At 34.3% G+C, this 14734-nt stretch overlaps 1 protein-coding gene across 4 annotated transcripts in view; it reads left to right on the top strand.

Annotated features, from left to right (window-relative positions):
- The window catches only part of PHIP (pleckstrin homology domain interacting protein), a 129863-nt gene that overhangs the window by 14814 nt on the left and 100315 nt on the right, over positions 1-14734 (top strand). For all 4 annotated transcript variants that reach the window (XR_009054225.1, XM_057738027.1, XM_057738028.1 and 1 more), the window contains exons 5-6: positions 1016-1166; positions 1265-1363. Coding sequence is in view for 3 of the 4 variants with exons in the window: in XM_057738027.1 (XP_057594010.1) it covers positions 1016-1166; positions 1265-1363 (250 nt within the window). In the remaining variant the exon portion in view is untranslated. The remainder of the gene's footprint in view (positions 1-1015; positions 1167-1264; positions 1364-14734) is intronic.

Below are 14734 nucleotides of genomic sequence, written 5' to 3'. Positions count from 1 at the left end.
GTTGTGCCGCATGACATGCTTGATCTTAGTTCCCCAGACCGGGGATCGAACCCAAGTCCCCTGCAGTGAAAGCTCAGAGTCTTAACCACTGGACTGCCAGGGAAGTCCCTATTCATAATTTTTACTTGAGAAATCCCTAGGGGTCCCCAGAACACACTTTGAAAACAGCTGAACTAGAATATTTAGGTATTACAGTGAGAATTTTTTTGTATCTTGATAACCTAAAGTGAAAAAATAGTATACTTTTTTCCTTAATTTAATTCTCTTTACATTATTTTGCAAATATTGTCTATTTACTAAAAGACTTTCAGGATGGGTAATAAAAATACAGCATTTTATATCTAGGTTTCGAATCTTAGTATAAGTTAAGCAGTACTTTGAAGTTGTTCCAAAAAGTGCTCAAGCTTTTTGTAGTTCGTAAATTTATTTTATGGTTGAAACTTGTTTAACAGTTGGAATTTGTGCTTTCTCTGTGAGGTTTTTGGTAAATATACTATGAAATTCAGCATAGAACTTATATGAGTGTTTTCAGATATTGTAATGAAAACATGAACTGTCAAGTTTCTTTAATCCTGAACTATTCTGAAGATTTTTAAAAAAATAATATCAAAGATACAAAATGTTTATTGTATTTGTAGTTAGATGATTTTTTTGTTGTTTGAAGTTTTTGAAAATTAAAAAGTTAAACTGAAACACTATTTCAGGTTATAATGCTGTATATTTTTTCATTGTTCAGTATTTGCATTGACTAGCATCTATTAATTTATAACTTGCTGTATTTAGGTCACATTAATTCTTTAGCATTTTTCCTCCTCAGTGGGTTAAATTATGGTCGGGTAGCTATTTTATTCTGAGTCAAGTGGTTTTCACAGAATACATGTGAACTTTTCCTCCAAGAAAAATGAAAGGTTGACTAGCCAGAACAAATTACTATATTTTTTAAATATTTTATTTACTATAAAAAATTGTATCACTTTATTTAGCAAATATTTTGTATATGTCTTTCACATAATAGGTGAAGTATTATAGACATTTAGCACCTGATCACTTGCTGCAAATATGTCATCGACTAGGACCTCTTCTTGAACAAGAAATTCCACAAAGCGTTCCTGGAGTACAAACTTTGTTAGGAGCTGGAAGACAGTCCTTGCTACGTACAAATAAAAGTATGAAAAATTTCTGATAGAATTTAGACATTCTTTTTCTCACTTTTTGTCTTTGTGTCCTGTCTTTGTATCCATTAAAAAATGTATGTATTTATTAGGCTGCAAGCATGTTGTGTGGAAAGGATCTGCTCTGGCTGCATTGCATTGTGGAAGACCACCAGAGTCACCAATTAACTATGGTAGCCCACCCAGCATTGGTGAGTTTTTTTGAGTTCACTGCCAAGTTGATATCCTTTTGGTAAAGAGCTTTTGAAAGCAAAAATGTTTTTTTACTTGCTGTGAAGTCAGAGAATTTCATATTATGTACATTAGCATTCAAAGAGGAAAACGCTCTCAGATTTTTTTTCTTACGTTATTAATCTATAGTGAAGAAGACATAATAATGTGTAATTATGGATTGTGTATGTTGTACCTATCTAAGCTAATTAGCTCATTGGTATTTTTGCAAAAATTTGTTTACTAAGATGTATATCATTAGGTTGATTTAGTGGGCAACTGTATGATAATACAGATTACTTGTAATGGTGGAAAGCAAAAATAGCTTGGTTATTTTTATGAATAGTCGTGTATTTTTTTGCCTTTAATAAGATTTCAGAGAAGAAGACTGATGCAGATAGGTCTTCCTCTTGAAAAGGCCTCTAGATTCATCCCTTTTATGTCTACTGCTACACAATGCTTGTCTTACCTGAATTACTGTTGCATCCTTCAAACTAGTCTTCTTGCTTCTAGTGTCTTCTCCCTCTCTCCCTTTCAGGTCATACTGTATTAACACTGTAATATTAATCTTATTTAATTCTGCCTCCGCTTTGTTGCTCTTTTGCTCCAGGTAGTATAAAAGTTACCTTATGATATTTTAATGGTGTTGCAGTTCCTCTATCACCAAGTTCATACTTCTGACTTTCAGAGAACTTTGTATTTTAATCATAGCCTCTTCTCCTGTCCCTACGCTTCTTGCCTAGCCAGGAATGTTATTCTTCCTTTTTCTTCCACCTATCCAAATTACGCTTATTTCTTCCTTTTCTGGATAATTTACAGTCAGTATTACTATATTAGAATTCATCAGTATTACAGTTTTGTGTAACTTTTGTTTATATAGAATATCTTTTTCTGTTTTACTTTCAACCCTTTTGTATCCTTTTATTTTCCATATCTCTTAAAAGTAGTTTATTGAAAATGCAGTATGACAAGTTTTGTGTTTTATCTGGGGCATTTTGTCTTTCATATACATTTATTGATATATTTGGGTTTAAATCTAACTGTTGGTGTGGAAGATGATCTCTTTTTCTCTGATTGCTTTTAAGATTTTCTTTCTCTCATTGGTTTGAGTGTGATATGTTTTAGTGTCAATTTTTTTCTGTTTATCAAGCTTGAGATTTATTAGGTTCTTGAATCTGTAATATCTTTTATTGGCATTGGAAGATTGTCAGCTGTTATCTTTTAAAATATCATGTCTGCTCCATTCTCTCTCCTCTCCTCTGGGACTCCAGTTAAACAGATGCTAGACTTTCTCACTTTATCTTCTCTCTTACCCTCTCTTTTATGATTTACATCTTTTTGTTTCTGATGCATTCTGGATAGTTTTCTCTGACCTGTTTTCCAAAGGTATCATATGTTTGTATGGTGGGTAATCATGGATTTTTTTTTTTTTAAACATATGCTTGTCCTGGTTAAGTAATGATTTCTGTATAGTCTTACTATAATGAACAACTGTTGAAACAACAAAGGATCTGAGACACTAAAGTATATTTTCACTTAGAAAAATTATACTAGGAGGTAGAACAGTTTTCCTGAAAGAAGGGGAAGGTAAATTTAATAGGAGCTTCCCCTCTAGGGAAAAGCTTATCCTCTTTTTGAAAAAATGCAGATCCATGTAATAAGGGGAATACGTTATGTCGTTCTTTCAACACTGTCAGGCAACGAAAGTGCGAAAATGATTGAGAGTAAATAACTTTCCTCTTAACATTTGCTATGTGAGTAATTACTGTTCCAGTCACTATTCTAACCATTTTCCATTTATTTTCTTTTATAAAACCTTAAATGGTCTGTAGGTAGGAAATATTCTTACTTTATAGAGAAGGAAAGTGAGGCATGAAAAGGTTTGGTGACTTGAGCAAGGTTACACATTTAGTGAATCGTAAAGCCACAGTGACTTCCATTATGCTATGCCTTATTCTCAGTAAGCTGATAGCAACAGTTAGGTATTCAAGAAAGTTGGTATTAGTCACTTTTTGGAAAAGGATGCCAAATATTTATAAAGTCAGATAAAATATTTCAGGCCAGGTCGTTAATGCCCAGATCAGTAAATATTGCTGACATGGATATAGGGGATGTAAATAATGGCAAAAAGATCTTGAGTTTTGTGTCACATCAGAGAAATGCATCTGGTATATTCAGGTAATAGAATTAATCACCAAGCAGATAACTGTTGTACCTTTCTGAAAGAGCTTTATTTCATTTTTAAGGTTTACGATAAATTTTCTTCCATTCAGATTTTCAGGAAAATGCTAGTTCTTTTTATTTGAAAAAACACCTGTACTAGAATGCCGATTTTACCTGCTTTATTTTTTTGTATTTGCATATAGTTCACATCTCTAAGAGAAGCTGGACTAATCAAAATGACTCTGCTTATTAATAGTCATAGTTGAGTGTCACGTCTCGTCAGTTCACCTTGGTGACAATCTTGAATGTCTTGTCATTGCTATAAAAGTGTTATTAAGATGGTAATATAAAGAAAAATTCAGTAGGCTTTTTGACAGAATAGTTTGCCTGTATAGTGACACAGTATATCATTTCAGTTTATCATAGTATGAGTCAGAAGTTTTTTTTTTTAATATGAACGTTTGTATCTTGTTTTGTTGATTCCTCTGCCTCAAAAAATTTTCCTTGCTCTTTCCTTAGTCAGTGTAGTATTACCAAGAATCAACTGTAAATAAGAAAAAAAGCTTAGCATTATAGTTTTTCTTAAAATATGGATTGAAATGTTTAATGTAGATTCAGGTATTTAAGTTCTGATACATTTGGGAAATAGAGGTTTTTTTTTTTTTTTTTTTAATTTATTATTTTTTGGGGGTACACCAAGTTCAATCATCTGTTTTTATACACATATCCCCATATTCCTTCCCTCCCTCAACTCCCCCCCCCCCACCCTCCCTTGAGTCCCCCCCACCCTCCCCGTCCCAGTCCTCTAAGGCATCTTCCATCCTCGAGGAGTTTTTTTTTTTTAAACAAACTTTTAATTTTGAAATAAGAAATGAATTACTGAAAACTTGCACAAACAGCTCCTGTATACCCCTTATGCAGTTTTCCCTAATGTTTTAGACCTTATTAGTAGTATTTCTTAAAACTACTCCACTAACATTGGTACGTTATCAACCTTATTTGCCCTGGATTTTCCTTTCTTAGATTTTTTTTCAGTAAGGCTTACGTATTCTGTTCCAGTCTTTTGAATCTGTTTTCCATTACCATTGCCATAGCCACACGTGGGCCTTGGTACTTTTTGCCTGGAGCGCTACATCATTCATTCACTTACCAAGTAAATATTGAGTCCCTACGTTATATCTGACACTGGGTTAGATCAGGAATTGCAGGATAAAGAAGAACATGGCCTGTGCTCTCCTAGAATTTACAGGATGCCTGGTCTCCTGCCTCCAGTCTTATTCCTCTACCCTAGGATTTAGCTCTAAACCAGGGTTTTTTAACTTCAGCACTGTTTACATTTTGGGCCACATAATTCTTTTTTGTAATCGGCTGTCCTGTGTATTTTAGGATACATCCCTGCCTGTACCCGTTAAATGCTGGTAGCAGTCCCCTTCCTGCAGTCGTGACAACCAACAATGTCTCCACACATTCCCAAATGCACCTGGGGTAAAATTGCCTCCAGTTGAGAACTACTGCTCTGAACTTTCAAAAATGCAAATGTGATCATGTCATGCCTCCTTTTCCCCAGTGACTTTGAATAGTCTCAGTCCTGTAATGTGGCTCACAAAACTGACCTTTTCTCACCTTCTCCTCACCTGTACCTTGTGCTATAGCTTTTTTGGCAGTTCTTAAGATCAGCCAAAGTCTTCATCCCTTTCTCTCTTCAGTGTCCCTCATTCAGTGAACATTTATCTATTAATCCTTTAAAACCTAAACGTAACCAGGCAGAATTAAGTGCTTATACTTATCTCTGCTGTAGCTTTTATCACATAGTCATGGCTATTTACCTTTTCTCCCCCTACTGTACTGTTAAGTTCTGGAGGTTGGGAATTATGTTTTAGTGCTCTGTGTAGACCCAACTCCTCAGCATTAGTAAATATTAAATAAAGAGGCAGGAGGTAATTGATGTAATTGATGAACCGCAGGGGGACAAGAAAAGTTCAGAAGTGGGTAGGGGTATAAAACAGAATAGATGGTTGGAAGAAGAGAGAGACTTCATCCAAGGATAGCTTTGAGGTAAGCAAAAGCCCCAGAAACTGATATTTAGGAAATTAAGGTTTATTAGTGAACTGGGTTATCGATTCATTATACTTGGAATATTAAAACCCATACCTGTAAATTTCAAAACTGACTCGAGTTTGTCTCAGTGCTTTCTTATCCTATTTTATTTTATCTGCTTATAAGTCATGCCTACTTTGCACCTCCTATTATTTGATGTAAATTGTGAAAATTGAACTGGAATTCAGTCTCAGGGTAGGAGAACCAAAGTGGTTGGCTCCTTCCCAGCCCTTTACAACCTAACCCACTTTAATAATGTTTTCGAAGGCAAAAAACCCAAAAGATACCACTAGTCCGTTGTTATCACTAGTTTCTAACAATTTTCTGTGAAAGAATCAAGATGTGTACTTGGCATGGCAACATTTATTTTCAGAGGTACTAACAGATCTCTGGTATTGTCCTTTCTCACCTCCTTACGCATATTATGCCTGTTTTCAGATATAGTTTATTCTTTATTGATTTGCCTATGATAAACAATCCTGCTTCAATAGTAAGTGACATGGGTTGGGGAAGAAAATAGGAAAGGAGATACTTAGATACATTAAGGCTGTTTTTAAAGTTAAATTTGGAGATTCATTTAATGCATGTTTATCTTGTGAAAAAGATTGTATTAAATTAAAGGAATCATTTGCTAATTGCCTTGTTTGCATTTTTCTTAGATTTACCATGTTAGCAAAGTAAACTTTTTCTCTCTAGATTTTCCAGTTTTCATCTTTTTTGTTGTTTGGCCTAGGTACTTCCATATCTTTGCTGTTTTACTGGTTGCTTATGTAGCAAGGTTGCAATCTTGGTGAGTGGAAGTAAGGAGTATTGGGGAACCTGATTCTTAAAAATGATGTGTGTAAGGAAACAGCTTTGCCTTGAAAAACAGCTGTACTACATAAACATCCAGTTAATGCTAAAAAGCCTGTGCAGTGGTTCCCCTTTATCTATGGTGGATATGTTCTAAGCACCTCCAGTGGACACCTAAAACCGCAGATAGTACTGAACCCTGTATATACTGTGTTTTTTCCTATATATACATATCTGATAAAGTTTAATTTATAAATTAGGCACAGTAAGAGATTAACAACAACAATAATAAAATAGAACAGTTACAAAAATATACAGTTGACTCTTGAACAGAACAGGAGTTAGGGGCGCTGGCTCTTCCATCCCCTGCAATTATGTAGTACTGTAGTAAGTATTTATTTAAAAAATTCTAATATGGGTGAATCCATGTTGTTCAGTGGTCAACTATACTGTAAGGAAAGTTTTGTGAATGTGTTCTTTCTCTTTTTCTCTCAAAATATCTTATTGTGCAAATTTAATGCCTTTTTTTTCTTTTTTTTTTAAACCTCAACTAAGCACTTATCGCACAGTGTGGTTGTAATTTTTGCTGCTTGAAGTGCAACAGCAAAACTAGCACAAATTTCTTTTTCTTTCTTCACAATTTCGCAGATAGAATATTCATTGTTACTGTCGATCTTAGCAACCTCAGCATAGGATTCTTTTTTTCTTTTTTTTTCTTTTTGTTGGCTGTGTCCTTTGGCGTGTGGGATCTGAGTCCCCAACCATGGATCTAGCCCAGGCCCCGGAAGTGAGAGTGCCGAGTGCTAACCACTGAACCACCAGGGAATCCCCAGGATTTTTTTTCTTTCCATACTCAGTTGAGAACTTTCACCTTTTCACTTAAAGGAAGCCCTTTACAGCTTCTCTTTGGCATATCTGAATTGCCTGCATCACTATTCTCGCACTTTAAGCCATTATTAAGTAAAATAAGGGGGACTTGAACATAAGCACTACAATACCAGGGACAGTCAGTCTGATAACCCACATGATCTGATCACTCAAATGGCTATACTGAGTGACTAACTGGACAGGATATGCTGGACACAGGGATAATTACATCTTGGGTAGCATGGGCCTGGAGGGCACAAAATTTTATGTTACTCAGAATGGTGTGCAGTTTATAACTAAGGAATTGTTTATTTCAGGAGTTTGCCATTTAATATTTTCGGACCATGATTGACCGCAGGTAACTAAAACTGTGGAAAGAGAAACTATGAATATGGGGGAGACTACTGTACATTAAAAGCAGGCTTACATCTTGTCCCCATTTCTAGTTTTCTCTGAGGAAACTAGTTTGAACAAAGGCAGCAAATATTCACTTAAAATTAGGTGTAAATCTTGACTCTGCTCAAGATATGTGGTCTTAGGCAAATTATTTAGTTTTTCAACCTCTCAGCTGCATGTGTAGAATGGGGATAATGTCTACCATATCCAGTTACCTGTAGGCTTAAATGAATTAGCAAAGTGAGGCACAGAGTAGGTAACAATAAACATTACTTTTTGCCCTTTCTTTCTGTAACTATCATTTAATGAATTATTTTGCTGATAAATCTTGAATATGTTTTCAAAGAGAAGGTTCTTTTCCCTTCTCACTTTCACTGTTATATTTTGCCATGTTTCCAATATTGTATTTGACTTACTCTGCAACTGCTAATTTCTTAGCATATCTGGCACTGGGCTAGAGTCTGGAGTTGTAGGGTTAATTTTTTTACTTATGTGACTACATTTCTTTCATAAATATTAGAAAGATTGTTTTATATTATTGTAAATCTTTGAGCCTTAGCGTATAATGTCTGATTTAACATTTGGCATATAATTCCGTAAATTGTAAGATTCTAATAATCTGTGGTCTCTTTCCTGTTCAGTAGTTCTTTCCCTAATATTCTCTATTCAGTGTTGTACCTTTTCCTGCCTTCTACACAATCCATACTTCAATCCTTGGTTAAGTGTTCTACTCATCACTTATTTGAATATATTTATTTTGATCTGTTATTTTCTCAGTAATCATTTTTTCTTTCAGAGCTCATTTTCTTCTGCCGTTTTATAGTCTGCTTTTCTAGTTATATAGTTTTACAATTTGTGGTGTTCTTTAACCATTTCTGACTTAGCTATATATATGTATATATATTTTGGGGGGGTCCTTGGTTTTTGTTTTTCAGTCTGTCTCCTTGATGATATTTGTTTATTTACATTTGTTTTCCCAACTATATTTTTAGGGCCTGAAGGATAGAGGTTATGTTTTATTGTTCTTTATAGACCCAGCTCCTCAGCCTTAGTAAATTTTTTAAAGAAGAGGCAGTATGTAATTGCTGTAATTGACGAACTGGGGTGGAGCAAGAAAATATCAGAAAGATAATCATGTTTTCATTTGTCACAGGTTTTTGTTTTTTTGGCTCTCCCTACTCCCTTCCCTGTCCACCTCTTCCTTCTTTTCTTTGCTTCCTAAGAATAGGTAGTTGTGAGAGACTGCTGAAATGTATTTGCGTTTTTGTTTTTTAAGGGAAATAAAGCTAATGTTTATTATGCCAAAGTACCAAATATATAAAATAGACATTTTTATTTATATTACTTTTCTTTTGCTTAAATTTCTTTTCAAATTATGATTGACCAAAAAAGGGGAGGCCCTTTGAAGAATGACAGTTTCCTTGGGTGAGTTTAAATTGTTGCTCTTGTAGCTGTATTTTATTTTCTTTTGTAAATCATAAGATGAAATTTGTTTTTAGCTTATAAATGTGATGAGAGGTCTTCTCCTCCCCCCTCCCTCGTGATGTGTCTGGAAAGTAATTTCAGTAGTAAGTAGGAAGCACTAACCATTTCCTTTTTTAGTTTGCATCATATATTTTTCCAGATTGATTATTGGGTTTGATGTTAAATTTCGTAGCTCTGTAAGTGAAGCAAATTATCATATTTTCTTCATAAAGTCTCTGACTTTATTTTGAATTTCTTCAGGGACCCTTTGAAGTTAAGGTTCCTAGACATTTTGAAAACTGGGAAGTTCATGATTAGGGTGAGTAGGTATTTACACACACAGCAGCAATGTGTTCAGCTCCTTAAGGGGGATGCAGGGGAAAAATGATCTCCCATATAAGTCTTTAAAAAAGTAAAAGAAAAACTGTTCAGTAAGATTTGACTGTTTAAGGACAGTCAGTATAGATGTTAGTACATAATACCTTTGAGTTTACAAAACATTTTGTTTTATTTGCTATTCATAGTAACTCCACTTTATTAATGAGAAAACTGAAACTTGAGAGATAGTAACTAAGTTATATCCCTGGTTATTTTGTTTCTGATCTTAGGCATTTAACTTTATATCACATTTATATAGCACCTTTTTAATTTATATTTTCTGTGAAATTCTTTATCCATTCGTCTTGTACTACCTGTGTCCATTTGTTGATTTGGGTATAGAAGCCTTTTGAATTACGCCCCAGTATATGAACTCTAGAAACAACAAAACATGATGTGTTCTCTCAAGTTTATATCTTGCCAGATAAATACTGAAATTTGAGAGAAAATATGCAGTTCCTTGAGAAAGCCTTTGTAATCTTGTTGGTGCACTGATTAAATTTTTCTAAAATGAAATTTTGCTTTTTGAACCATTTAATTTCTTTTGTAAAATCAGCTTTTGTATTTAGTTATATACCTTCTGATCTATTCTCATTGTAGTCAAGAGATAAAACTGCCATTATCCCAAAGCAAATCTTTTAACTTTATTACTCCCACTTCTTTCTCCCTAAAAAACTTCAACTTACTGTCCTTGGGAAGTATCCCAAAATGCCTGGCATAGCTTAGAAAGCACTCTGCAGTCCGCCCTTGCCTTTTTAGTCTCTCCCTTTGACACTTGCCCTTCTGTGCTCCGTGTGCTTGTCACACCTGACTTCTTTATGTTGCTTGAATGTTATGCTCTTTCCAGCCTCAGACCATTGCACATGCTCTTCCCTTCACCTAGATAGAATATTCTTCCCTCTCACTAATGTTCTCTGGCTATTCATTTTTCATGTCTTAGTTTAAATGTCAGTTTCTTACAGAAGTCTGCCCTGCCACCGATACCCTCCTGCCCTATATGTTTAGGACCCTCTGCTGTATATTTCAAGATTCCCCTGTGCCTTCTATTTGATGACACTTTTCATTGTTGTAAGTCCTTGTTTCATGTCTTTCTTCCCTGCTTAACTGCAATCTCCATGACGGTAAGTTCTTTCTTTTCTTTTTCTCTCTTAAATCCATTAGCTCATACTTGGCCCATATAGGTGCTCTATAAATGCTTGTTGACTCAAAACTGAAAGGTTAAAATGTTTGGGGAAAAAAAACAAATCTAACTTTTTAAAAAAATTATTTTTTATTGAAATAACTATTAAAATATTTTAAAGTATTTAAGACTGAATATATTATACCTTTGTAGTATTTTCTGTGTCATCACACTAGTTTCCAGGAAAGAAAGGAGGAGAAGAATAATACAAATCAAGCAATTGTACAGTTCTAATAAATTACAATCCTAGAAATTGTAGTGCCTGGTTTTTTTTTTTTGTTTGGTTTGGTTTGGTTTGGTTTTTTAGTGCATGTTTTTGTATTTGGTTCATGATATTTTTTGCTTAACTCTTGAAATGATTTTTTTCACTTTCTGCATTTTGTTTCAGTTAGTATTTGAGTTCATCTTTTCAGACATTATTCATATTTGTGATATCTGCTAAACCTTAAAAAACAGGGTGTCTTTCAAATGGAAGTTTCAACTAAACATTCAATTGAATATGCAGAAATTTGGAGGGCAGCTACTGCGCATACTGATTATTTTAGATATAGTTGTAAAATAAGGAGAGAAGCTCTTTTGGGCTTTGTGTGGCCCAGGTAATTATTTCCTTTACGCTCTATTCTCTCTTGCCTCAGCCACCACTGCCCACCCTCCCTCCTTCTTTGTGTGTGAACGAAAAAGTTAATCATGGGATTACCCTTTAAATGTTGCAACCCTTTGTACTTTCAAGTTGGGACTTTTATTCATATGGTTACTGTTACAGCATGTTATTTGTCTTGTTCATATGCTGGTTCATTACTAGTTACTGGTGTAATATGATAAAGAGACCAGATGGTGCTGTAGAAATGAACCAACCTGTGTTGAATTATTTCCCAGATTATCTCTGGCCCACAAATTATGAATATTTGTTTGTGATTTCCTACTGATATCTATATTAGTAACCCCAGAAGAATTGTTGTGGCAAGCTTTTCATTTGTGACTCTATAGATAATTAAATGTTAAAAGTTCCTCCTTACACGATTCCTTCTCAAATAAAATTGAACCTAAACTATCTTTCACATCTTTTACTTTAAAAACTTAATGGGAAAGATTTTAGAAACAAAAATAAATAAAATTGATGGCCCTTTGTATTTTATGGCTTTTGAATGAAACTAGGTGTGAATTCTTTGTAGCATATCATTCAATCCATTGTGGAATAGGCAATGGTTATTCTCTGTAGTATACATTCAAATACTTTTAATATTAATATATTTAGTCTTTAGGGTTTCTTTTTTTATGATTAAATGAATTTAAATTCCTTGTATCTTGATCCCTGGGCCTGTTTTTATCAGTCTTTGAATTTAAGTTAATCTCCTTAGACAGTTACATTTTTCATATTGCCCTCTTGAGCTTCTCGAGGTAGATTGAGCTATAGTTTATTTAATAAAAAAATAATCAGGATGTATATATCTTTAGTGGAGAAAACTTGCAAAACAGCACAGTTCAAAAATTAACTAGTCTCACTGGTTATCTGTTATTAATACTTTGGCATGTTTCCTCTCAGTCCTTTTTTCTAATATTTTGTCTATCTAGCCTGCATGGTAAGAGTGCGCTGTTTGGAGTCAAACAGCCTGAATTCAGACCTGGGTTTTACCTCTGGGAAAGTTACAGTTTGTCCTTCAGTTCCATTATTGGTAATGAATATCCCCAGTAAGGGGATAATAGTAGTACCCACCTTAAAAGATGCGTGAAGATTAAATGAAGATGTATGTAAAGTTCCTTGAACAGTGCCTGCCACGTAGTAAAGCAGCCAGTAAATATTAGCTATTATTTTCCAAATCTGCTACACATCATAGTAGTTTTCTGTAGTCTTTTTTTCTCCCCACAAGTACAGCAGATGAGACTTTTTTTCTATCAGATTCTTGAAGTCCCAGTAAAAACCTCTCTCTGTAGCTTCAATCCTTGGTGACTTTCATCTTCCTTTATATGCATTTTCTCAAGATATTTGATTCTTGGCTTTAGCATATGTTCTCTTGTAGAGAATTATATAGCTATTTTTTTGTGACCAGCATAGTCACATCATCTCATTTTCATTCAAACATTTTTGTGATTCTTTGAAAAAATAAAATTTTATGTAATTTTATGTGTTAGCAAATGCCTTATACCATACAATACTTTATTTAATGGAAATCACCAGCATCATATAGAGACAATTTTTTGGACTTGTAGTGAATTTGGAAGGTTTTTTTCTATAGAAATTGCCCTTTGAGTGCCTGATCATGGATATAGCATTACTTCATTGGGAAAACTGATTATTGTCTAAAGAGGTAAATCATTTTGGAATTTGTTTTCACGCAGTCTTGCTTACATGTTTATCATTATCTTTGTGCAGGCATACCTCAGAGATATTAAACCTCTGCAATAAAGTGAATATCGCAATAAAGCAAGTCACACCAATTTTTTGGTTTCCCAATGCATATAAAAGCTATGTTTACAATATACTGTAGTCTGTTAATTGTGCAATAGCATTACGTGTAAAAAAAGATGTAGATGCCTTAGAAAATAATGCTGTTGGAAAAATGGTGCCAGTAGACTTGCTCAATGCAAGGTTGCTGCAAACCTTCAATTTGTAAAAGCAAGCAAAACACCACCGTATCTGCAAAGTGCAATAAAATGAGGTATATTTGTAGTTTACTCAAGTTTAGTTTTGTAGGCTTCCAAATTCTGGAAAGCCTTTATGAACACAGATTGTGGAGATTAAAATGAAATCTAGGTACTGATTATCCAGAATCCACTCTCTTTTGTATTTTAATTTAGGAACTGTTTATATGGTTATTAATTGTAAGTTGTAACTACTTTTGCATTTTATTTACAGAAACTCTAGCAGCTTTCCAAGTGTATAATCTGAATCAGAGAATAAAATTAGTCAAAATATAGTACAAAAATGAATCTAATAAAAATTAATTAAAATCTTCTGGTAAAATACTCTGGTTTTCTTATCTGAGTATCCTTTTTTTCTGTTATCAGAAAAGGGTCTAGATTGCACCTTCTGAATTACATATTCTTTTTTCTTTTTGCCGCCTCATTTAACTACTCTTCTGCCACAAACATTAATTCTCCAGGTTTTGGAATCTACAGCCACGTGCCTCTCCTTGCATTCATGATGCTGCCAGCAGGGCTCTGCTGTCATGTCCTGGCAAAAGTTGTAGGCACTAGTCCTGGGCTCTCCAGTTCTGGTTGTTAAGGGAGAATAGCTTTCCTACACTGGACTAGATACTGCATAGCATGTTACATTGTTCATAAGAGTTAAGACAACAACAGCAAAACCCCCTAACTTCTGCATTTTTGTTAATTCATAGTAATTTTAATTTTTTTCCCCAATTCATCTTTTTTAACAATGGCTAATTTTGATCTTAGATAATTTATTGCATTTGTACCATGTGTCCTTGTCTGTATTTATTTATTTATTCATTCATTCATTCGTTCCCCGACCAGGGACTGAACCCTGGCTCTCATCAGTGAGAACACAGAACCCTAACGACTGGACTGCCAAGGAATTCCTCCATTTTTTAAAGTACTTAGCAGTATGGTCTTAAAGGGTTTTATGCTAAGTGAAATAAATCAGAGACTGACAGATACTGTATGATGTCACTTATATGTGGAATCTAAAAAGTTCAACAAACTAATGAATATAACAAAAAAGCAGACTCCCAGATATAGAGAACAAACTAGTGGTTACCAGTAGGGAGAGGAAAGGGTGAGAGGCAATATAGGGGTAGGGAATTAAGAGGTACAGACGTATATAAAGTAAGCTATAGGATATATTGTACAACACAGGGAATATAGCCAGTGTTTTATGATAACCATAAATGGATTATAGCCTTTAAAAATTGTGAATCGCTATTGTACACCTGTAACATATAATATTGTGTAACAAGCATACTTTAGAAAATGGGGGGGAAGTACCTTTCAGAAGGAGGAAACCTTTTGGAGGAAAATGATGGTATTTCTCCTTTAGTTCTTATTTGCAGAGATT

This window comes from Hippopotamus amphibius, chromosome 6 (assembly GCF_030028045.1).
Source record: "Hippopotamus amphibius kiboko isolate mHipAmp2 chromosome 6, mHipAmp2.hap2, whole genome shotgun sequence".
Lineage (NCBI taxonomy): Eukaryota > Metazoa > Chordata > Mammalia > Artiodactyla > Hippopotamidae > Hippopotamus > Hippopotamus amphibius.
This window is presented reverse-complemented; position numbering and strand designations above follow the sequence as displayed.